This window comes from Eptesicus fuscus, chromosome 6 (assembly GCF_027574615.1).
Source record: "Eptesicus fuscus isolate TK198812 chromosome 6, DD_ASM_mEF_20220401, whole genome shotgun sequence".
Classification (NCBI taxonomy): domain Eukaryota; kingdom Metazoa; phylum Chordata; class Mammalia; order Chiroptera; family Vespertilionidae; genus Eptesicus; species Eptesicus fuscus.
In genome coordinates this window covers 81482853-81509008 of record NC_072478.1, presented here as the reverse complement: position 1 = coordinate 81509008, position 26156 = coordinate 81482853, and the positions used below count along the sequence as shown (strand labels likewise).

The 26156-nt window shown below is 45.9% G+C and overlaps 1 protein-coding gene across 1 annotated transcript in view; it reads left to right on the top strand.

Annotated features, from left to right (window-relative positions):
- FGF1 (fibroblast growth factor 1) overlaps positions 1-25751 on the top strand; it is an 81782-nt gene extending 56031 nt beyond the window's left edge. Inside the window, exons 2-4 of the mRNA XM_008140918.3 lie at positions 2315-2517; positions 17973-18076; positions 22501-25751. Coding sequence (XP_008139140.1) covers positions 2349-2517; positions 17973-18076; positions 22501-22695 — 468 coding nt within the window. The 5' untranslated portion in view covers positions 2315-2348 and the 3' untranslated portion in view covers positions 22696-25751. The remainder of the gene's footprint in view (positions 1-2314; positions 2518-17972; positions 18077-22500) is intronic.
- The last annotated feature ends 405 nt before the right edge of the window (positions 25752-26156 follow it).

The window sequence follows — 26156 nt, the reverse complement described above, 5'->3', positions numbered from 1 at the left end:
AATTCTCTTTGGGGGTTTGTGGAGGGACATCAAACTATTAACTGGAAGTGGGGATAGTGTGACTGGCCCATGTGGCTGCAGATAGCAAGAGATGTACCAGAAACACTAAAATGCCTAGAGCAGAGAAAACAAATGGACGCTTCCAAAATGATTCCTAATTCCAAAGTCGCCAGGACAAATTATCCACATTGTTGCCTCCATTTGCAGCGGAATTAATTTCTGTGGAGCAGCTCCATGAGGCTGTTCCAGGGATGGATGGATGGATGGATGGATGGATGGATGGATGGTGAGTGTGGAGAATGCTGGGGGCTGGCTAGCTTTCTGTGACATTCCCAGGGCTCCTTAACACCTAGTGATGTGGGTTCTGCTGGGGAATGAGAGACACCGGAGTCCCACTGCAAGGTTGGCATGGGGGCAAAAGCCGAGGCTGTTGGTGATGGTGATAACCAATGTCTGGGTCACAAATAAATAATTTTTGCCTGAAACCACAGACAGCACCACACCTTATATACTACGTTTTCCTACATATACATACCTATGATAAAGTTTAATATCTAAATTGGGCACAGTAAGAGACTAACAACAATAATGAAGAATAATATAGAACAATTATACCAATATCCTGTAGTGGAAGTGAGGTGAATGGCCATAACGTAAGGGTGACTTGAACACAAGCACTGATACCACAACAATCGATCTGATAACTGAGACGACCACTAAGAGACAACAGGTGGGTGTGTATCCAGCATGAATATGCTGGACAAAGGGAGAGTCATGTCCTGGGAGGGACGGAGCGGGACACGTGAGATTTCACCAGGCTACTCTGAGCTCTGCGCAATTTAAAACTTAGGAATTGTTTATTCCTGGAATTTTTCATTTAATATTTTTAGACCACGGTTGACCCTGGGTAACTGAAGCCACAGAGAGGGAAACTGTGGAGGGGGCGGGATGACTATAACACTGCAGTATCAGTGAGGTCACTGAACCTTTTCCTGGTGAGTAAGGGCACATTAGGGCTTTGTTTCAAGAACCCCATCTGGAGGCTCAGGGACACCGCTTACCAGCTGTTGACCTTGGACAGACCACTGAACAGCTCTACGGTTTGGCTACATTTTATTTACAAAATGGGGGTGATATTATTGTCTGTTTCAAAGGGTGGTAGTGAGGACTATATGAATCAGCTTGTAGCCCAGAATACAATGATAATGATGATGATCATTATTATTATAAGGCCACCTGATAACCAATGTGTACAAACAGCATCTACTCACACTTACGAGGGTTCCATGTCAGGATCCTGGTCTCTTCGCCTCTGCCTTGTACAGTCCTTGAGTCACCAGCACGTCATTCTCCTAAATGGTGGGGACAAGTAGATGCTTTAAAATTCTAGTGTCTATTGGCTTTGCTTTTTAATCCTTAGAGGCATAATTGACACATTTTTACACTAATATGTTACAAATTTGTATATAGGGGCATGGAGGACCTTAGAGGATTATAATATGCAATGTGGTGGTTTCTGTGTCATAAGTATGTCTCATTAGACAGTAATTAGGATGAAGATGGCCTTGCACAGGGACACCTTCTCTGTGTGTCATGAGGATGTGTGGAGAGCTGTGGAAGCAGGCAACAACTGGCATAGCCTTCATAATGATCTGTCTCAAAAAACTTCCCTTGGCACAGCGTTTGCCCTTTAAAAACCCCATGTAACACCCCCACGTGCTGCTCCCCAGTTCCTGTTCTGTTCCCACCAGCAAACCCAGAATTTTCCTTTACACATTAACTCTTGGCTGTCACTATTGTGGGAGGCCGCCATGCAAGTCCTCCAGGCCTTGAGCCTGGGCTCTCTGCTATCTCTGCACCTGGGCCTGGCGGTGTCCAGTCAAAACCGTGGGAGGATAGAGGGCAAAACCTCAGCGCCGGCCTCTCGGCTTTTGTGGGTTCCAGCCAGGACCCGGGTGTTATTTTAGTGCAACTTCGGTATTTAATTTGAGGATGTGTGTGGATCAGAAGGAGGGACCAACACATTATTTTCTTTTCCCTTGGCCAAATGATTAAATTTAAAGTTCTAAAAAACACACAGCTTGATCCAGAGCCGTGTCCAATTGGAAATGAGAAATGGCCAGACAATCCCTCCCCTGCCAGGACTATCCTTCCTTAGCCGCCGGCCCCCGCACGGGCCCATTACTGTGGGCATCACCTGGCCAGTCTGTGGTTCCCAGCCGACCAGAGCCCTGCACCCCAGGCTCTCTTACCCTGCTTGTACGTTGCACCTTTGCTGGAAGGACATTCTACAGGTTTGTTCAATTCCTTACAGCCCTGAGAGCACCCTAACCGGCCGCTGCTGAGCCATGGCTGAGGGGGAAGTCACCACGTTCACGGCCCTGACCGAGAGGTTCAATCTGCCTCTGGAGAACTACAAGAAGCCCAAGCTTCTCTACTGCAGCAACGGGGGCCACTTCCTGCGGATCCTCCCAGATGGCACCGTGGACGGGACAAGGGACAGGAGCGACCAGCACAGTAAGCACCCGTGCATCCTTCTTGGAGCCCCTCCCCTTTCTGGTGTCTCCCTTAGTCAAGGGTCGGGGAAGGGAGGACATGTAAACATTGGTACCTTCTTCTCCAGGCATGACACTCTCAAAGGCAGGGCAACGGAAATGTGGGAAGGGTCTGGGTGTGGAAACTCGAGTTGTGAGGGCCACAGGCTGCCTAAAGGAAACTCTCTGTTGACTTACACAACTGCCTCGAGATCAGATGTGGCGGCCAGTGTTCAGATTTCTGTAAGTAGTGAGAGGTCTGTTCCTCCAGGCTGGTCAGGGTCCTGTTAGCTCCATGCGGGGAAGAGCTGCATGGGGCGGGGTGGGTAAACCTTCCCACAAAGACATGGGCTCAGGTTCAAGTTTACTGACTCTCCAGGTTACCTTTCCACTGGGACTGGTTTGTGAAATCCTGGTTTGAATCGCAGCTTGCACATCATAAATTATGCAGCTTCCGCTCTGCATATCGTGCAGACGTGGTTGTGGTAACGGGAGGGGTAAAGTCATTCTCCAGACCTTATAGAAATTAGAGCCGGAGAGATTCGAGCCAAAAGCAGAGCATCTCTTCCGGGCTTTCCTGCCAGCCCAGCTCTCAGACGGTATTGATAAATGGAGTTATAACTTCGGAGAAAAGAATCTTCTTGACTACCTTGGAATAAAAATGTCTTCCTTCTGCTTTAGTACTTCAGGTGTTGGTGTGTGTTGATATTAGGTGTCTGGGTCCTCTGTGATGTAACCGGGAACTCCCTGAGTTACCACTGAGGCACTAGATGTTGCAGAGAAGGCAAAAGTCAGATCTGGTCCCTGCAAAGAGGGTCAAATGGGCCAAACGTGTCACGAGTCAGGAGAAGGAGAGTATGGATGAAATTAGGAGACACAGAATATAGCACAGGTAGAGAGTCGTGTTCCATAGGATGGCTTTTACATGGAATGCACAGGTTTAGCCCAGGTGACTCAGTGGGTTGGGCATTGTCCTGTGCACTGAAAGGTTGCTGGTTAGATTTCTGGTCAGGACACATGCTGGAGTTGCTCAATCCCCAGCAGCAGGGTGTGCAGGAGGCAGCTGATCGATGTTTCTCTCTCACATTGATGTTTCTCTTTCTCTCCCTTCCTCTCTCTAAAAATCAATTAAAAATCTTTAAAAGGAAAAATAAAATTTTGGAACGCACATCACTGGTTTCAATGTGATGGTGTATATATCAGATAGTCTTCATTATTCATGGAATATACCCATGCAGCAGGATCTAAGTACAAATGACCACCGCACTGTGCTCACTCTCTACCCTCAGATGCACAGGCAGTGGGGAGGGGAGCTGGCGTTTATGAACCGACTGGCATTGTCCCTTCCCTCCCAGCCACCTTGAGGTGAGGAGCAGGAAGGCTGAGGTTGGGGCTTGCAGCTGCAGAGTTAGATGTATTGGGCCTTGTTTTGATGGCTTGTCTTCAAATGGGCCTTCTGAATGCCTGATCCTCGATGAAACATAGGCACCAGAGTGAGGCGAAAACGACTCTATTTAGTATGCCAACTGTACAGAAGCAACATTTACTGACAATAAATCGACTTAGACTGGAGTCTGTTGTGTAAGGCAAGTCACACAATTTGTGTGATCTGCCCCACTCAACATAAGGGAAATGAGCTTTAATTTCTCTGAAGTTTTAAACATTTCTAATAAGTCTTACCAGTTTTCTGAACCAATGGAAATGTTCTCTGGTGCTCGGACTCTCAGGGGAAAGATAACCTTGGTGAAACAGTCCTCTGGGTTAAGCTGTCTGTTTCGGGAAACCTTGAATTCTGGGGTAACAAGAGGTGACAATGCCAATTTCCATGTACTGGAATTTCTGTGCAAATGGCATATGTCTTCATTGTTGTCATTCCATCATCCACATAGAGACTGCACTCTGAGTGGGTAATACTGGGACTTCTGAATAGTGCTGAGTCACCTCACCTAAGATGCCAGGGCCCTTGGAATGCAGCATAAAGGAGCCTTAGGATGTGTATGAGGAGGTCTGTATACAAGTAATGCTTGGTTAACTATTTGGCAAGTGAACAAGGGCAAGTTACTTGAACTTTCTGCCTCAGTTTTCTCATTTATAAAATAATATTTCTTGCCTCACAGGTTTCCTGAGAGGGTTAAATGAGATAATATGGTGAAAGTTCTCAGCACAGTCCCTTGGCTGAGAGTAAGCACATGTTGGTTAATATTGCTATTGTTGTCATCATCGAGATTTACGTATATTCGACCCAGCATATAGAAATCCAGTATAATACTTAGGGCCTCCCCTCGTTTTTTCTCTTCAAACATACTGCCTTATAGGAAGGCCAGGGAGTCTAATTTCAGGTTTTGCTTCAATGCCTTTCTGGCAACATGCAGAGTTGGTGTGTTGGTCTATTTACTGATTCTAGGACTAAGAACAAAGGTCAAGGAGGACAGAAATCAGAGTCAGTGGGGTGAGTGGTTCTGTGCCTATCAGTGCCGGGAGAACTGGGTAATCTACACGCGCTTGGCAGAGCCAGGGGCCTGGGATTAAGAGTCAGAAAGCCGAGTTCACATTCCTGCGTTGCCCCTTAACTGGAGCAGCCCTGGGAAGTTACCATTCTCTCCTTTTGCATCAAGTGCTCTGCAAAGGCAGCTTTGGGCCCCCAGCCCCATGACCCTTCCAAACATCCCCTCCCATCTGGAACTTTAGATATCTTTGGTGTTTCCAGCTGTCTGACCTTGTGGAACATATTGAGACTCAGTTTCCCCACCTATAGAATGGGAATCATAGCACTGCCATGGGTACTTGACAAGGCTGAAAACTCATGAGGTCCAGCAGCCCAGAGGACTCCCCGGCTTGAATGCACCCACTGTATGTGGTTACGTCGCCCTCTTCTGCCCAGTGGCAGTACTGCCACAACCCTTGTGAATTGCAAGGATTATTATTCAGAAACATAATTAACCTGGAGAGGCATGGAGTGTGTGATCCCTGACTAACTGATTAGCACAGTCTAGTGAGGGGATGATTAATATCCCTTGGTCATTAGTTTGAGTACAATTAGAGATTGTGGTCACAAGTAGAGTCACATTCTATGACTTCCTTCAGGAAGAATGATTTCTAAAAGCCAATCAAATACTTAAATAAATCTACATAAATCATGCACGATAGAACTGTATGCCTGCCAGCTCTCCGATGTAAAAAAAACAACAACTCCTTTCATGGCTTCTCTTTATCCCCAACCAGCGGATTTGCCTTGGGCAAAATTGGGAAGTTTTCAAAATTGGTCTTCTACCTCCAGGAGAATAAGTCCCCAAGTACTCACACAGGACCCCTCCTGGAGTGGCATGACCCTACAAGGGATGCTTGTGCACAGGCCTTTGTAATGCAGCCCTAAGTGGAATGTCTCCACTGGTGGGGATCTCGGGCCTGTAGAGAAGATGTTTTGGTTTGCCCCTTTACAACTCCTCGCATTACATGGTGGGCAGTACCACTATGGGCTGTGAGCACTTGTTCCATTACCATTTTCCAAATGCCAGGAAATGCAGAGAGCAAGAGCTGCCCATTGTGAGAAGGGGCATGGGTGCTGGTTGTCAGAAAATTCATGTTGACTCTCAGGACTTCCCTTTGGGAGACGGGTAAATGGAGATGTCACCATGAGAGAGAGGATCCTGGAAGAGGAGCAGGTGTAGGGAAAGACATTTGAGGAGTGCCTTGTGCACCAGGCAGCTCTCCTTAGAGTTGTAATTCCACATTTAACTGTGTGGCTATTTAATGGTTTTCTCCCCCATGTGGATGAGGACTTAGAGTCCAACAATGCAATTTTAGTGGCTAGCACATTGCCTGACAGTTGATATAATGTCCAATAAACATTAATTTGATTAGTGAATGAACTGCATTGGTGGTAGATAGATCCAAATTCCACAATATCTATATATATAAAAGGCTAATATGCTAAGTGTCCCTCCTGCCATCTGACCAGTTGCTATGATGTGCATGGACCACCAGGGGGCAGATGCTCAATGCAGGAGCTGCCATGACGTGCACTGGTTGGCACTACGGACCTGGCACCAACTAACCAACACTTGGCTTCCTCCAAGTGGGACACAGGCCCCACCATCACCCCAGAGTGACACCCCGCCAAATCTCAACCAACACTGCCAAGACCCCATGGCACAAAATGCAGCCCACAGCCCAGCCCAGCCCGGAAATGGTTGCTGTGGGCTCCAGGTAATGACATCATGTAGCAATGCCCATCTTACTCTCCCTAGTGACTCGCCTCCTTGGAGTTTCTTCAGCCCAGGAACACAACTTGCTTTATAGCCAGGTGCAAACATTTTACACTTTAACCAAATGTCTGTGAAACGTTTTCACGTGCCTCATCTCATTTGATCCTCACAGAAGTCCTGGAGTAGGTAGATAGGAGACTCAGTGGAATCCTATTTTCTTTTCATTAGCTGGAAAGCAGAGGTTTAGAAAGCTTAGAAACTTCACCTGACTGAAAAGAAGTAAGAAATGGTGGACCTTGAAAACGACCTAAGGTTTTCTCACTGTGCAGAATATAGTCAAACACTGCTGCAGTTAAGTATTTTGCCCTTTGTTCTTCCTGCATGATATATAATAATAATCTACTTCGTATTGATATTTACTGTTGTGTTGCTGACAATTACCTGAAAGAGAAGTTGGGCTGCTTCACTGGGCTGGAAAAAGTTTAGCTAAATCAGAAAGCAGGTCTAATTAAGCAAGTTTATTCTATATCTATAAAAGGCTAAGTTGACTTGCACAGGCACAATACATATAAAGCTCTCACTGGCGCCAATCGCACGCATGTGTTTCCATCTGTCATTGTTGTTTGTGAATTTGGTTGACACTTCTATTATAGAGAAAGGGCAAATAGCGATATTAAAACATTTCTTCTAATTAATTTCCTTTCTTTTTTTAAAAAAATATTTTTTATTGATTTTTTACAGAGAGGAAGGGAGAGGGATAGAGAGTTAGAAACATCGATGAGAGAGAAACATCGATTCAGCTGCCTCCTGCACACTCCCCACAGGGGATGTGCCCACAACCAAGGTACATGCCCTTGACCGGAATCGAACCTGGGACCCTTGAGTCCAGAGTCCAATGCTCTATCCACTGAGCCAAACTAGTCAGGGCTAATTAATTTCCTTTCAATGTGCATGAATTCGTGCACTGGGCCACTAGTCTATATATAAAAGGCTAATATGACATGTGTCCCCTCGGAAGCTCGACCAGAAGACCGGGAATTCGATCACTCACTATGGTGTGTGCTGACCACCAGGGGGCAGCGTGAAATGAAGGAAGGCCCCTGCCAGCAGCTGGAAGGCCCTGATTGGCCCTGATCGCCAGCCAGGTCTAGGGACCCTACCCATGCATGGATTTCGTGCACCAGGCCTCTAGTATTATATAAATGCCAACTGAGCACCTGGAAGGGCCAGGCTCTGCACTAGATTCTTCCATTTCTGCCTAGCTACAAGCCCGTGAGGTTACAAATTATCATCATTCAGTGAACACAGAGCTAACAGGGCCCATGACCAGCAAGCAACTGGGAAAGCTCCACACAGAATCCCCAGCTTCTTTATGACTAAGGCTCTCTCCATATGCTACTGCTGCCCCAACATCAACACCATGACTCTGGTTTCCCCCCACAAACATATTAAATAAACATACTGGGTTCACACAACCTGTCATGTGGGTCAGATGGATGTAGGCGCAGGTCCCATCACCACTTACTAGTTCCATGTCACCTTGAGGGTGTCATCTCCTCTCCACGTTCCTCAGTTTCCATTTTAAAAACAAGGATGACAAAACCATCAGCAAAACTAAAAGACAACCCACTGAATGGGAGAATATATTCACTAATATTATATTTGATAAGGGTAGATATCCAAAATATATAAGAAACTCATATAACTCAATAACAAAAAATAAACAATATGATAGAAAAAATGGGCAGAGGACACGAATAGACATTTCTCCAAAGAAGACATGTAGATGGCCAACAGACATGTGAAAAGATGCTCAACATCACTAATCACCAGAGAAATGCAAATTAAAACCACAATGAGGTGTCATTTCACACCAGTCAGAATGGCTGTAATCAAAAAGTCAACAAATAACATGCATTAGCGAGGATGTAAAGAAAAGAGAACCCTTATGCACCGATGGTGGTGTAAATTGGTGCAGCCACGAAGGAAAAGTATTGAGGTTCCTCAAAAAACTAAAAATAGATATACCGTATGACCCAGCAATTCCACTTCCAGGTTTTTATCCGAAGGAAAACAAAAGCACTAATTCAAAAAGATACATGCGCCCCCATGTTCATTGCAGCATTATTCACCATAGCCATGGTACGGAGGCAAGCTAGGTGCCCACAGATAGATGAATGGATAAAGATATGGTACATATGTGCAATGGAATATTACATTGCAACAAAAAAGAATGAAACCTTGCCATTTGTGACAACATAGATGAATCTAGAAAGTATCATGCTAAGTGAAATAAGTCAGACAAGGAAAGGCAAATACTGTATGGTTTCACTTATATGTGCAATCAACAACATCAAAAAACCAAATGAATAAACAAAGCAAAAACAGACTCATTGAAAAAGAGAGGAAAGAGACGGTTACCAGAAAAGAGGGGGATGGCAGGATGGGTGAAAAAGGTAAAGGGGAATATAATCAATACTGTTGTGATACGCTTATACAGTGCCAGATGATCACTAGAATTCGTGGGGTGATCACATTGTAAGGTCTAAAAATGTCACATCGCTATATTGTACACCTCAAAATAATACAACTAATGTAATATTGTATAGAAACTATACTTAAATTAACCAATTTAAATTTTAAAAGAACAAGGATGACAAGGTACCCATCTCATAAGAAAGTAGGAGTTTTAAGTGTGATAATGTTTGTACAAGTGTTTAACACACCACCGGGCACATTGTTCACCCTCCTCGCCCTCATCCCTAAGGGCCTCTGGCCTTCCTCCTCTCACCATCTGATGGTTGCAGACTGTTAAGTGAAGTAACTGCTGTGTTTGCTCGCTAGGCCGAGGGTGACTCTTCCTCTCAGTGTCTGAGACTCTCTAGGTTCGGCACTCCCAAGGCCTGGCATGTGGGTCTCCTGTGCCAAGCACTGGCCCAGCAAGCTCTGCCCGGGTAACTCTGCCCCGCAGAGCAAGCATCTCTGTGAAAGCAGGGAAAGCTCCGTGTCTGATTCCACTCCTCCTTCTAGAGTTTCCTGTCTGGTGACGGGGACCCTGACTTCGTCCTGGATGGGATTCCTAACGGGAACGCTAACTGGAGATCGTCAGCTCACGCGAGCCCCAAAGCCGCCGCCTCCGCCTGCAGCCTGCACCCCTCACCTCCCAAGCCCCGCAGAGGCTGCGTGGGGAGCAGGCTTACCGGCACCGCTCACCACACAGATGGAAATGTTCTGAGCAAAGTGTGTGCCAATCAAATATTTATAAATCAAACCACATCCTAAAGGCGCTAGGGTAGTTGGCAGGTCCAAAGAATGCTACTTTACTGTGCAGCCCTTTCCAAAGGGCAGACTCCCTCTCTCTGGTGAAGTCCGCCCGCCCCTCTTTTCCAGGCAGCCAGACTTCCTTCCTCGGGTTTGCCGGGACCGCCACCTACCTACCGGGAAAGGCACTTTGCTCCCCACCAGATCCGGCTGGAAATCAAGACAGCTTTTCGGGTGGACACAGCAGACCCTCCGGCCAGGCAGGGAGCTCTCCCAGCGGGGTTCTCACCTTGGTCCATGTGATGCCAGAAGGCTCCCTGCCCCTCCTCCCGTGCACCCCTTATCTGGTTACGCAGGAGGGATTTTTCTAGATAAACTTTTCTTATTTTTTAATAACGCACAGTCCATGGACTGTAACAAAATTTTCCAGGCACCTCTTTCAGACCCTAAAGGGGAAGCAGACGCCTTGACACACTCTAAGAAAAGTCTTTTTCAGATATATATGTATTCCAAACCACTGGAATTTTTTTTCCATCAACTCCTTTTTTTTTTTTTTTTTTTTCCTTCACCATCTTTCTCTAATGTTTTGCGGAGCCCGGCTTGTGGCTACGCTTTAATTATAAATGCCACTGACATAAAACAACCTCACAGAGCTCTGAATGAGGCTGACCTCACTTTGGGTAAACACGGCAAAGGACAGGAAGTCTCGACCCAGAATAAACCAGGCACATAATCTCTTTTGGCCTCTGGTTGGAGAGCAGGAGTGGAAAGCGGCTCAAAGGCCACGGAGCTACAGAAGCAAAACTTCCCTCGGCGCGTTTGTCTCACTAAACGCACCAGCTGTGATCTCATTTTTAAAAATGTCTAGAACGGAGCAGGAAGAGGAGCGTGAGGGTGGCCTGGGGCTGAGATACCAGGCGCAGGGTCCCAAAAGCTCACCTCTCTAGGCGCCGACAGGCTCCTAACACCTTTTCCTTTCTGTCCTTGGAAAGTAGGAGTCACATATCTTACTGCAAATAAACCACGGCTAAGAGCTAATGGAAGGCTCTGGGGAGCAGAAGAGAAAACCAGAGAGACAGGCTCACGGTTGCTCAGAAGAAAAGGTAGAACACCTCGTTAGGGGCCGGCATAGCCACTCAAAGGGCTCGGCTCCCCTTCATGTAGGTTCCTCTAAGTAAAGACCCAGGAAGCGGTCCCAACGATGGGCAGGGGACAGGGAGGAGCGCGATCCACGAGGCGATCGTGCACATTTCAGTAAACTGACATTTATTTTTGACAAACAGGCCATTCCCACGCCTGCACACCCGCATGTATTTATTCCTAGTAAGGGAGCAGGCCTCTGGATTCTATTGACGATACGGTCACAAATCCACCAAGCAAACATCTCCAGCCTTCTTACGGCACGTTGTTGCAATGCTTTGTAAATGGGATTCCTTTAAGAAATTTATGTCTAACACAAGAGTACCACCTTTTCAAATAGTGCTTTGCATTTCTTCAGCTAAGTCAAAAGTCGCGGTCCCCGGTTCAGAACTGGGGAACAATAAGGACCCTATGGACTCAGCGACATATCCTTTTTCAAAAAGTACTCGCCCCTTCAGGCTTGGGGTGGTTTAAAGCCACTGACCTTCCTGCGCACAGATAGCAAGTCCTAGCTTCCCCGACGGGATAAAGAGGGGCTGCTCCGCCCTGCTCTGGTGCTAACCTGGGGGAAGAGGCTGAAAAGGAAAGTGGTCCCTCACGCCAGTCCTGCCTCACCAGCCTTCCTGGGCCCCTGCCTGCCTGCACAAGACTCACCTTTATGGATTCCTATGTTTAGAACTAGATGGTCCCGGGGGTCAAGCCTGAGCTGAGTCCTAGAGCATCACGGGGGTTATCAGGAGCAAGAAATGGACGTCTTGGCCAGAGCTCAGTATTTGCCCATTGCCTAGAACTGGGCTATGTTCATCATCCCCCCAAAAGTACAAAGGAGAATTCTACCAACACCAGCAGCCCATCACCCAGAGTTAACCAGTGTTACCAGCTGGCTGTTCTTGCCTCAGAATTGTGTTTTTAAAGACATGAAGAGTTAGGCCCTGGCTGGTTTGGCTCAGTGGCTAGAGCTTCGGCCCAAGGACTGAAGGGTCTTGGGTTCGATTCTGGTCAAAAGCACATACCTCGGTTGCAGGCTCAATCCTCGGCCTCTGTCCAGGCACATGCGGGAGGCAACCAATTGATGTGTTTCTCTCACATCGATGTTTCTCTCTCTGTCTCTTCCCCTCCCTTCTACTCTCTCCAAAAAAATCAATGGAAAAATATCCTTGGGTGAGGATTAACAAACAAACAAAAGAAATGAAGAGTTAGGATGAAGGGGAAGTTCCCTCTACTCCCCTCCCCAGTCTTATCCTTCTCATCCTTCCCAGAGCTGCTGCTATATGAACTTGGTCTGTACTGGGGTACATTTTTCTATTTCACTCCCTATATATTCATGAGTTATGCACATTGTTTTGTATTTTTCATAAAATTTTCATTAAGGATTTACTACAAATATTATTTTTAAAAATATTTTTATTGATTTTTATAGAGAGAGGGAGGGAAAGGGAGAGAGAGAAAAACATCAATCGGCTGCCTCCTGCACGCCCCCTACCAGGGATTGAGCTGCAACCTGGTCATGTGCCCTAACTGGGAATTGAACTGGAAACCTTTTGGTGCATGGAGCAATGCCCAACCAACCAGTGATCCACACTAGCCAGTGCTAAATATTATTTTGTAATTTGCTCTTTTCACTGTATATTATTTTCTGCTTCTCCTTGAAGGAAAATTATATCCTATATAATAAAAGAGTAATATGCAAATTGTCCCCTCTACTGGGAGTTCAACCAGAGTTCAACCAGGGGGCAGGCAGGCCTGCCAACCACCCAAGGCCCCTACCCCCAGCCGACCTGACCTGATCGGTCCCAATTAGTGCCAGCTGGACCTTACCCGTGCATGAATTCGTGCACCGAGCCTCTAGTGTGTGTGTGTGTGTGTGTGTGTGTGTGTGTATGTAAAAATGAGAGAAAAGGAGAGAGTTTTTGTTGTAGTTGCTGTACTTTTGTTTGCTTTTAGCTAAAAAACAAGTGGTATTTTTGCTATTGTGTTGCTTTATCATAGGGTCATCTGTACCAACTAGGCATCAGCTCCTGAAGGCAGGGCCATTGTCCGACATTGAGCTCAGTTCCCAGCACACCACAGAAGTTAATGAATACGTGTTAACTGAATGGCTTTCCCCTTGGCTCCAAGAGGGAGGAGCTCCAGTTGGCTACAGCCAGGCTGTGTGGCCAGCTCCTCCCTCTTTCTGAGCCCCTTTCTCATGCTCTCTCCTTCCCACTCTTCCTTGGCAGCAACTGCAGGAGGATGTAGGCTTGGAAAACTGGAATGAAGTCACACTAGGGAGCTGGACACCTAGTCGGTTACACGAGCAGCTCGGGCTGGGTGTTACTCCTTCCTGCCAGCCCTGCTTGCAGAAGGATATATGTTTAGGAAACTTAGCCAGAAAGAAATTCAGTGAAAATGAGCTATGAAACTTGGACATCCTGGAGAAATAATATTTACAGAGGAAACTCTTGAGACGAACTCTCACCAGTGTAACAACCCTGGTGCTGAGGCTCATGGCTGAGAACTGGCTCGTGTGCCAAGCAGTGCTGGCTCATGCTCTGTGAGGCCTTCACACAGCCAGAAGGGGACTCCACAGACGGCAAAGTCAACTCGCTCACCTCACAGCAAGATGAATGGGAACTATTTAGGGCATAGAACAGAAATGAACTAGGAAATCAAGAGCTTTATAAAAATCTTCCTAGGTGATAACATGTGTCAATGCAGGTTCATCAGTCATGACAAATGTACCACTCTGGTGGGGAACGTTGATCGTGGTGGAGGCTATGCATTTGTGGGGCAGGGAGTATATGGGAAATCTCTGTACCTTCTGCTCAGTTTTGCTGTGAACCTAACACTGCTCTGAAAGATAAAGTCTATTTTAAGAAAACATCTTCTTTGATTGCCTCAAAGGGTTTGCTCCTTGGGGTTTCTGTTGCATCTATAACGTGTTTAACTAAATACTGACAAATGGAGATGCTCGATGGAAAAAAGTCCCAGGGACTAATGTCACTCCATGTGCTATGGCTACAAAAGGGATCATGGATGACCACCGCCATCTTGCACATGTCTGACCCTGAACACAAGGGAGTCCATGAGGGGAATGAGTACAGCTTCATTTGGACAAATGTTTCCCAGACCTGGAGCTCAATGAGTTTTATGAAAGGGAGGATAAAGCAGGATACTTGGAATGCTTAGACCTGGGTCATGGTTTTACCCCTAATTATAAGTATCACATTGGATAAACCATGCTGCAACCAAGCTTAAGTCTTCTCACCTGTAGGACAGAGCAGTGCCACCTTCCTCCAGGGGATGCTGTGAGGAGCGATGAAGTCACCTAAGCACAGTGAAAATGACAGTTAGTACTGGGCACTGTCCATGCATTGGATCATTTCATCCTCACAACCCCATGAAGCAGGTTCTATCATTATAGATAAGGAAACAGAGGTAACACACAGCTAACACACAGCCGAGCCAGAATTTAAATCCATGCAGTTTGACTATGGAGCCTACACTCTAATTTGACACTATCTATACCAAGATAGAAACGTGGATGCTTGCTGCCTGGCACCTTGCAGCTGCAAAAATGGTTACCCCCCTCCTTTGGTCTCTCTTAAACGTACAGGATTATGCTGAGAAATTGATAGCAAGCTCTCTGAAAACCATAAATGAAAACGTAGGGAATTTATTTAAATGCTTTATTGAGATTAAACTCACATACCATACAATTCACCCATTTAACGTAAACAATTCAGTTGGTTTTTTTTACATTCAAAGTATTCAACCATCTCCACAATCAATTTGAGGACATTTTTGTCACTTCAGAAAGAAGCCCTTTACCTCCTAACCATAATTCTCCCTTCTCTCTCCCCACTCCCCTCCCCAGTCCCTGGCTACCACTATCTACTTCCTGTCTCTGTGGGTTTCCCTATTAGGACATCTCATTCACATGGACTCATAAAATCTGTGGTCCTTTGTGACTGGCTTCTTTCACTTAGCATGTTTTCAAGGTTCATCCACATTGTGGCATGCATCAGTACTTTGTTCCTTTTTATTGCCAATAATATCCTATTGTATACAGTATTGCTATCAACCATATTTACTTGCTTCGTAGACTGTTAGAGCTAGAAAAACTGTAGAGACTGAATCCATATACCTCCCATTTTACTGGTAAGGAGACTGTGGCCTAGAGGTTAAATAGCTTGGCCAAGGTCACACGGAGGGTGGGTGGTAGAAGCCTTGAGACTCACAACTCTCAACTTGGTCCTGTCTTACTTCACTCTACAAGGCGTTGTTGGAAACATAATTCAAAGCTCACAGCTTATTGGTGATGGACCAGCAGAGTCGTCTCTGTAAATATTGGCAAAACATTATTCATTCAACAAATATATACTGGCTGTCCCCAGAGGGCAGGGCACTGCCTGAGGTGCTGAAGACCTAGTTGGGAACAGGACAGACAAGAGCCCTGCCCTTTCTCCCACACAAGATTTCTGCACATTCTCCTGGGGAGGTAGAAATAAATGAGTAACCCTCTAAGTAATTTTTAAAAATTGTACTTTGTATAAAGTGCCATGAAAAAAAAAAAAAAAAAAAAAAACAAACAAGGGGCAGAAAGAGATGATGATGTGGGGACCGAGGTGGCAATGGCAGTGGCAGTGGCAGGAATAGTGAGGTGGGGGTGGGAAGGGTATCATAGAGTGTCATAGGGTATTTGGGTGGGAAAGCCCTCTCTGAGGAGAGGGTGTTGTTAGGCTGAGGCCTGGAAGAGGAGAAGGACCAACTTTATGAGTATCAGGGCGCAGAAGGTGCCAGACATAGGGTAGAGCACGTGCAGAGATCCTGAAGTGGCAAAAAGCTGGGTGTGTTGAAGGAGTTGATGGATGAAGCGAGTGCTGTGATCTGAAGCTAAAACAGGGAGGGCCCAGGTCACAATGGAGATCCTTCGGCCTGTTCTCTCAGAGCTAACTGACGTTAGGAGGGCCTGAGGGAAAGAAGGCCGGTGGCTTCCATTTTCCTTCCTATGAATTAGATAAACTACATTTACCTGAGTCTCTGTAGCAAAGACTTCCAGGGACAAGAAAGTTGCATCTTCAGTAGGGTAATGTAACTACGTATCGCCCTTGAAGTGGAAACAGAGGGACATGAGAAAATACAGGCATGTTAATAGGGATGTGGTTAAATGGTCGTGGTATAGCCACATAATGGAACACAATTCAACTGGTAAAAAAAAGAGTGAGGTTAAATCCTTCAGTATTGAAATGGAAAGATTTCCAATTAGCTGTTAGCCGGAAATCAACCAACCAACCAAACAAACAAAAACCCAACCTGTAGAACTGTGCGTCTAGGATCTTACCACTTGTGTAAAAAAAAAAAAAAAAAGCAGGAGACAAAACATGTATTTGCTCATATATTCACCAAATTTGAGTAGAAGGATTCACCTCAAATATATCTAGGAGGGGTTTCCTTGTTGTCTTTGTCTCCCCAGGAGAAGGTTCTGGGAGGAAGGACAAGGGTCTCATCTGTCCTATTTACTGCTGCACCCCCATTGGTTGCAAATGGGAGACTAGGACAGGGTAGGGGAGGCTTTTCACAGTCTCCTCTTATATTGTTTCCAGATTTGAAACATGGGAATATAATTCTTATTCAAAGAAATTAAATAAAAAGGGAAAATAAAGAAAAAGTAATGAGGGGTCTACATGGGCCAACCAAAGCCCTGTGTTCTTTCCAGCTCCCCCTGCCCCTTGGCCTCTGACAAAACTGAGCCTCAGAGAGGCCAGCTCATCCTCTGGTGCAACCACTGAGTGCTCACTGGTCCCTGGTCTAGACTCCACTCCTAGTCATAACGATGGTTTTGATGACCAAAGAATTGTCCAGAAGAGTCCAAAATTAATTCTGATTCCCACGTGTGAACCATCACAGCCACCATGGACAAATGAATAATGATCAGATGACATTGGACTCCATTTAGGTACCCAGCAGTGGGCAGTTGGTGTAAATGGGGAGAGAGTAACTCAGGGTAATTCACATCCTTGCCCTCAACCTCGAGGTTTCTCAACCTCGGCACTAGTGACTTTTTGGGGCTGAATAATTCCTTATTGAGAAGGGCTTCCCTGTGCATTGTGGGATGCTGCTAAACTTCTGCCTTCTGGATGCTAACAGTACCATCCCACTCCAGGTCGGACAACCAAAAAGGTCTCCACACATGGCCAAATGTCCCTCTCCACCCCCCCCCATACCAAAATCTCCCCCAGGTAAGAACCACTGTTTTGTATCCCTGCAATTCCAGGTAAGTGGGTCATTCTCCCAATGAGAAGCCAGGGTTTCCCTCTGCCTCTACCCCGTTGGACTGTCTCAGAGGATGGGGGGTTGACTCAACCTGTCCACAAGCAGCTCCTATTCCTAGAAGGCCCAGGCTGTAAAAAGACACCCCCAAAGCAGGTTGACATCTGAGGCAGAACACACTCAGGCTGCCCAGTTGCCCACACTACAGCACCCCACACCAGGAGCCCAGGGAAGTGAATGCGGCTTCCTCCCGTGGTTATCTCCCTCCAGGTGACAAAGAGAGAGACAGGAGCGAGGCTCCGTGAAAAGTGCGCCCCAGGTGATTTTGTAACAAACGGGGATGGGCGGGCACCCCGACTTCATCTCTCCTTCTCTCAAGAACATAATTCCCAGTGGACAGCTTTCTTTGGAGGGCAAAGAAAAAGGGACTGTATTTCTATGTTTTGATTAATCTGAGGCTCATCCTTGAGGCCCTGAAATGAATGAGCAGAATTTTCCGTGGCTAACTGTCCTGGCCGCCAGGCCCTGTTGGCAAAGGCCTCGCGTTTATTTACTTTTGCTCGTGTTATTTTTATTCCAGTTCAGCTGCAGCTCAGTGCGGAGAGCGTGGGGGAGGTGTATATAAAGAGCACCGAGAGTGGCCAGTACTTGGCCATGGACGCCGACGGGCTTTTGTACGGCTCGGTAAGTATGAGGCTGACAAGCTTCCCGACTCGGCCAAGGTTTGAGGTTTCCAGAAATCTTGTTACGTTGAGTGATACACACTATAAAGCAACAATTAGTCTCTGTTTGTTATTTTTTTCCCCCAGTAGGGTTCCCGCCCTCTACCCTGCCTTATTTTAGGCACAAACATAAAAGAGTTTCTTGTGGTATTCTCTCAAAATACTCAAACGTATTATCACATAGAGGAGACATTGATTGAAATTTTGGTAAGTCATCCATCACTCATCCCAGAATACCTAGCTCCACTTCACTCACGCATTCCAGAAATCTTTCTTGAGTCCCCACTGCACGTTATAGGTGTGTCCCCTGTGCTTTTTATAAGAACTGCAGAGCCCAGATCCTAGTAGTGAACATGTCACGCACAACACTTGGAAAGGGTCTCCTAAATAAAACATTTCATAGCCCAATTGTGCAAACATTTATCAAATGCCTCCTGTGTCTAAGTACAGTTAGGTACCGACAGGGAGGTGAAGGTGAATGAACCACATCCCTGCCCTCGAGAGGCACAAAGAATTTATTCAGTAGCTAACATCCTCTGCATCGCCTTCTCCAGCCCTCTTCTGGTTAGTGCTTTATATAGGTTTGACTCTGTTAATGGTGGTCTTTGTGAGAAAAGAACAGAAACAGAGGAAATCTGATTTTTTTTCCCTTACTGGTGTCTCTGGTAAAAAAATTTGATGAGAAAGAGAGCTGAAGCCAATGGCCCCAGGTCCTGAAATTATTTCTGGATTTCAATGACCCTTTCTCTGTATCCTAACAACTGATAATTAAGGCTTGGCTGTAACTCATAGCCCAAGCCAAACTCCTTTCTTCCTTTTTAGTAAGATGCATGTCTACAGGAAGGCAGCTGTGGGCGGGGGGGTAGTCTGGGGCTCCCTTTAACTTATACTGAATTGTCAAGAGGCAGTGGGCACAGGAAACCCTCTCTGAAGCCATCATCAGCCAGAATTTGGGATGTGAATGAAGTTCAGCTTTTTTCATGCTCCCCACTAGGGGTCAGGAGATGGGATCATCAGTTATAGATAGCCTCTACTAAGCTGTTTACTGAAATACAGACCAAGTGGGACAACTTTAAAGGGTTTGGAGCCAGGCAGTGGCTGCTACATAGGGAGTAGGTGGTGTGTGTTTTAAGGTAGTTCTTCCAATTGGTAATGAAATCAATTGACCAATCAGTCATTCACTTGCAGGCTCATAATTGAATCTCATGCCTCTGCCACTTTGGCAAGTTACTCCCCTTTTGAGCCTTGTCTAAGATGAGGACAGTAATGGACAGTACCGACCCGCATACAGGGCTGAGAGGCCGCAGGGAGACAATGAACAGACCCGCCCACCAGCGTGGCTGGCTCACGGAAGACGCTCCATCAATAGGGCTATGAAACATTCAGTTTATACATCCCTTGCCCTCATTATTTCATAGGTTATATATTAGTTTTGTGGCTTTTTCCTCCTTTAAATCAGTTTTGAAGTTTATAACTTCCTTTTACTCATATAAAAATATTGGGGGAGACTGCTCAAATCTGATTTTCTCTAGGCTCCAAACATCCCCAACCCCCATCATCCTGGCCGTCACTGTAATTCACCTGAAATATTCAGGCGGTGATCTTAATATATGAGGCCTCAACGTTTTTGTATTTCCCATTGATAAGGACAAGTTCTAACATATCTCAGAGCTCTGCCTCGTACTCTTAACCGATATTTGGCATCAGTCCATCCTGGTACAAATTTATGTGTGTGTGGAAAGGACATATTTATTTTTAAAAATAACTTCAAAGGGCTATATCCCAAAACATTCATTCACTTATCTCTGGAAGTGGCAAAAGGCTAACTTTATAATATGTGAATGCCTTCCTGTGTTTTCCAAATTTTCTCCAGTGGGTATATGTCACCTATGTAACTGGGAGGAAAGCATGCTAAATATAAAAAAGAAAATAATGAAAACAATTGCCATGAATCAGCTGTCACTCCCCAGGCCCTTGGCGTTGCTCCAGATGCATAACGAGAGCTGACAAATCCTGTTTGGAGGCCAGAGGCAGCACCTCCGATTTGGCCTGCTGACTCAGCCTCTGACTCAGCTGTTCTGTGTGTCTACTGCTGTGGTGGAATAGAGACATCAGGTGCGGGGTGTGGCCGTCCTCTACTTTGTCACAGATCAGGGGCCTGATGCCCACTGAGGGGTGTCATGGGGTGAGCCCTCCCTACGGGGGAGTGGGCAACCCACACAGATCCCAAACTGCCAACCTCCTCCCACCCCTGACAATGTGCATCAAACACCAATGTCTGGGTACGTTCCTTCAGAGGCATCAGAGTCACCCAATTAACTATTCCGTCTATGTCCCACCTTGTTCTAACGTGATCCAGTGTCTCACCCCTAGCAGTTGTCACTGCTCTAGACCACAGATGAATAAGCAGCAGTGGGCTTCCGGTTACGGAGTTCCTTGCTAATCAAAGATAACTTTCCTGAGGCCTCTACCTGATCTCAGGAGTCCAGTTCGATGCACCACCTCGTTGGCGAGCACCTACTACTTGCAAGGTTCTAAGTCTGGCTGTAGACAGAGGGCTGACAAGGTCCCATCTCTTCCCTCAGGAGGGCTTACAGTCTCATAGGCAAACGTGCCCACAAACAGGCAACACTGCACAACAGAAAGGGGCTCCCCAACCACTGTGGGTGAAGAGATAATATGGAGACCCTGCGACTCGGAATTGGAGCCAAGTCAATATACAGCATAAGTATTTTAGTACACCTAACTGGTTTCTATCCAAATATAATAAATGTTTTCTACAATCCTGACAAATAGGAAGTTCAAATAACTGGGGTTCCTCCCACTCTCTAACAGATGCATTCCAAGTGAAAAAACAATTATTGATAATGACTGGCCTATTGAATATATTGGAACTCTTTTCCACCTTAATAAATTTACAACTGAATTGGATTCCACTGTGTGTATGTACTACTACCTACTTAGCCAATCACCTTTCTATGCATATTTAGGTTGCTTCCAATTCGTTACCATTATATCCAATGAACATCCTTGAAAATATAGTTTTACACTTGCTAACTATCTCCTAACTGTTCCGAGGAGTGAAATTGCTGGGTCAAAGGTAGTGCATATTTAAACCTTTGATACACATTGTCAAACTACCCTCAGCAAGTCTCCACCAATGCGTCTCACCAACAGCGCAGGAGCATGCGTGTTTCTCACCAATACTCAGACTTGTCTTTTTTCTCCTTGCAGATATCATTGCCAACATGTTAAATCATTTTTTAAATTTGCGTTTTCTTGCTAGCGAAATTGAATGTTTTCATAGGCTTATTGCCAGTTTTTGAAACAGCAGACATAGTGTGCCATTTTGATAGCATCCTAAGTCTATATCCATCCAGTCTTATCTACTCTCTGTGCCTACGTACATAAGGATGCAAGGAAGGATGCTTATCACCTGTTAACCCTTGTCTATATCTGGGTGGCGGGCTTTGGGCGGTTTTTATCTTTTCTTCTTTCTTTCTTTTAAGTAAAAAAAAACAAAAAAAAAACCCAACAAACTTTTAAAATCTTTATTGTTGGAAGTATTACATATGCCCCCCTTTTACCCCCCATTGATCTCTCCTATCCTGTCCCCACCCCCCATCCCAGGCCTTCACCACCCCACTGTCTGTGTCCATGGGTTATGCATATACGCATATGAGTTCATTGGTTGATCTCTTCCCCCCACCTCCCCTTAAGTAAAATTTTAAGTTTTAAAAAGTACAATTCTTTTTATAAATAATAGAAGATAAAGCTATTTTCATTTAAAAAACACACACACACACACACACACACACGTTAGATCTCAGGATAGGTTTTGGGCTTAGGGCACATTTTGTGCAAGCATTGATGGTCTTAACAACGTTAAGGTACTATCCTGCTATTGTTAATGAAAATCACCAGGATGAAAAATAATATTAGCAATCTTTCATTTATTCTTTAAGTCCAAACTTAACAGCTCTCACTGCATCGCCATCTGCTTTTACTTGTTTGAGACGTTTTTCATGGCCATGCCTATCTAGGTGCCAGGCCTCTACAGAGACAAAAGCCCAGCCCCCTCCCCCCTTGGGGTGCCTATAGTCATTCAGGAACTCCCCAGGGGCAGACTATAGGATCCTGAGGACAACAAATGGAAGGGGACCTTACAATAACAGCAGGTGTGCATTGAAGGTGTGCTGAGTCCTGTTTTAAGTCCTCATTACCATCCCCAAAGATAGGCTCTATTATTACCCCAATGTTACTGAAGAAGAAACTGAGGCCCAGAGAGCCTGGGTAATTTGCCCAAGGTCACACAGCTTTAAGCAGAGGAACCCTGCCTAAACCACTCACTAACAGTCCTCCTCTCTTTTGGTTGTATCTTTGTAGCAAACACCCAGCGAGGAGTGTTTGTTCCTGGAAAGGCTGGAGGAGAACCATTACAACACCTACACGTCCAAGAAGCACGCAGAGAAGAATTGGTTCGTTGGGCTCAAGAAGAACGGAAGCTGCAAGCGTGGTCCTCGGACTCATTATGGACAGAAAGCGATCTTGTTTCTCCCCCTGCCAGTCTCCTCTGATTAAAGAGGTCTGTTCTGGGTGCTGACCACGCCAGAGGAGCCTGAAGGGGTCCTCGCCGGCTGACCCCAGATTGTTCCCTTGACCATTGGCTGCGCTAACCCCTGGCCCACAGAGCCTGACTTTGTAAGCAACGCGCTTCTAAAATGCCCAGTTCGTTTTCTTGCAGAGCCCTTTACCCCCAACCAGTTTGGAACAGAGGGGACCAAATTGCTTCTAGGGGCCAATCGGCTGGCCAGTCTTGGTCTGGTTTGGAGGTCCAGTTGCCTCTGGGCACCTGCTGCAGGCTGAGCCTCTCAAGGCAAAAGTGGGGCCAAAAGGAAGTGTGTTCTGGGGGCTGCCGAGTGGGTCATTTAGTAACTGCATCCGGTTCCCTCCACCGAGTAAACCCTGTCCGAAGCAGTTCCCCCAAATAGCGGGCAGGACTCCCTTCCATCCTTTCGACCCCCCACGAATATTAGAGAGAAGCTTATGGCTAGGTTAGAGGAAGGCAGTGCCCCCTGAGTAGAAACAGGGATGAAGAAGTCCTTTCAGGAGAACGGAAGGGATTGCACTGGCAAGGGGAGACTGCATGCTGGTGACGGCTGAGAAGGAAGGGATCTCAGTGCGGAATCGATGAAGGATGGGGGGCTCAGGCACGGGAAAGCAGATGAACGCAGCGCCTTGAAAGTCCTGACGATGCCCTGACTTTCCGAAGGCGATTAGGCAACAGGGAGCCCCTGGGTGAGGTCAGGTGGCCAGCGTGAGAAGTGGGTTCTTGGTTCAAGGGCATCGGATGTTGGGACATTCATTTGGGTCCTGGGAGTGGGTGTGGGAGTGATGAGAAAGAAAGGGAAACGGGGCCGAGGGGTGGTTGTCCTCTAAAGAGGATGATTCTAGAAGTGAGAAAGAAAGAGAAAGGGACGCCAGGAGGTGTGCTTGGCCACCTGGAGGCAGAGGCTCTGGGGTCCCAGGGCAGTTGTTTGAATGCAGATTCTGGTTCAGTGGGACTGGGGTGCGGTTTTGGCATTTCTAACAAGCTCCGGGTGTGTCGATGCTGCTGCTGACGCCCACCGTACGTTACGTCGTGGTCCTGAGAGAATGTCAGTCAAGTGAAGGTGGCTCAACCTTCCCTCCCCCACCCCCTCTCCTCATCCTTAAAAACACTGTAGCATTCAGGCACATCGGCGCAGTTGTTACGGAGCAGGTATTTAAGGCGCTTTGGCCCATTGCCTATAAAATGCCCGTTTAGAAGATAAACAAAAGCATACTTCAAAAATGTTAAACCCTCACCAACAGCTTTTCCCAAGAGACCATTTGTGTTACGATTACTTGTATAAATATGCTTCCTGCTTAAAGTAAACCTGACCCAAGTGGCTAGCAAATTAGAAACACCATTCATCTTTGACATATGATACCGTTGCCCTGTAAATGCCTTTAATAAGCCATTTAAATTTACTGTGAGACTGTATGTTTTAATCACATTTAAAAATATATAGCGCAAAGGCAGTTAAACTGATTAGCATCCAGCCATTGAGAATGACAATAATAGGATACGATGTATAAGCTACTCAATTATCTACCACTTATACTCCATTTACCTGTAAAATGAGATTTTCCTTTATTTCCCACTGTGCTGTTAGACATTTTCCTTTGAAAATGGGAATTTCTTAAGCAATGATGTGACCATTGTGAATGAAAACTGATGAGAGTGTTAGCTCATGTTTTATAAGGAATGGAAGGGATTATTAATTGAAAAACAATTCCATCATATGGAGAATGGAAGAAAAATGACAATTTGTGAAGGTTCGAAGCAGTAGTGGAATTGAGAACTGAACCGGGTTAAAACGATTGTGAATAATACCATCCTCCGTTTGTTTCTACAGCAAAATGATTGCTTTTTTTTTTTTTTTTTTTTTTGTAACTTGGATAAGACGATTCCATTTTATATTAGTAAATCTTTGCAGGCAAGTTGGGGGTAGTACAGTGTGGCTTAACATCTATTTACTATGAAGATTTGGCCAGAAAAAGGTACCCAGAGAGGAAATCCAAGATATTTATAACGGTCCATAATTTTTAGTATGTGAATCAAATTCAAGTATAACATTGGCCAAGAACATGTAAATACTGTTGCTAACAGGTGAGGCAGATGTCTGTGGTTTCAGAGACCCAAAGCATTGTAGAAGAAACACTACTGTGACCTCGACCCCCACAAGGCCAGTCATCGCTCGTGTATTCGTTCAATGATTACTTAAGTGCCACTGTGTGCCTGGCACTGTACAGGCTACTGAGGCCTCAAAGCACCTTGTCTGCCTGGTTTGCTGCTGTGTTCTCTCCAGGGCATTAGATGTAGGATGAAAGATGCTGTGGGTTCATTTCCATCCATCAAGTAAAAACAGACTTTTGTAGGTTCCTGCTGAATAAACAGTTAGTCCCAGAAACCCAGGTTTGGGAAGAATTAGCAACCCCCAGCATAAGATAAGCGACTATCAAAGTGTCAGAGGACCTGGCAAGGTAAACCTAACATTTGCACCTGTAGGACCATGTCAGGCAAAGAGCCTGTCAGATCTGGTAGGAAGCGAGTGGTTAGCAGTTCCCCACTCCGTCTGAACACGCTCTAGTTCCTTAAACATGGAGCATCCCTGCTGCTCTCTCTCTTTCTGGAGTCCGTTTTGTGGCCCTCTGTCTGTCACGTGCCTCTTGCGTGGGTTCACCTTCAGGCCAGCTGTTATGAGTTGCCTGACATTCTGTACAAAGCATCAGGAGTGTGTGTGCTCGGGGCTGTTCAGTGCTGGTGGAGGTGGTGGTGATCTGTTTCCTTGGAATGGATGATAGCCAAGCCTCCTATGGCCAACAGTGTGCACTTACAAAAACTGACCAGAGCATCTTGTGTTACTGAAGATTGGGTACTTGCTCTGCGTCGGAGGCGATGGAGCCCAAGCCCTCAGCCTTATAGAACACGATGCCGAGACCATCCTAGGCTGCAAAGCAGACCTCTGATGAAGAAGATGCCTGTCATTTTACATCACTGTCTCCTTTTTTTGTGTGTGCACCTTACAAGTATTAATAAATGTTCTAATAGGTAATAATGTCTCTGAGTTTCTCTGCATCACGTGTCTCATCTCCCTACGGAAGGACTTCCCTGGCATCCCTGAGGTGTGGCTGCTCTTTCGCCAGAAACTTTAAGGCTGATAGGAAAAGGTAAGGCAGCAACATTTTTCATTTTGTTTGGAAACCTAAGGCAATACTGGTGCTTTCCTAGGGACCCATTAGAGAAATATATTCAGGAAATTTGCCCCCTGAAGAGCCAAGCACCATAAGTAACTCAGTTGACATTTTAGCTTCATAGTATAAGTCATGCAAAATTATGCTCCTACCTATTGTAGAGTTGACCAGCTTATGCTTAGGCAAAGGTACTGTCACCTGAAAAAAATTCAAGGATGTATTTACAATTTTAAGTCAATGGTCAGAAGCGCATCTCTTACGTC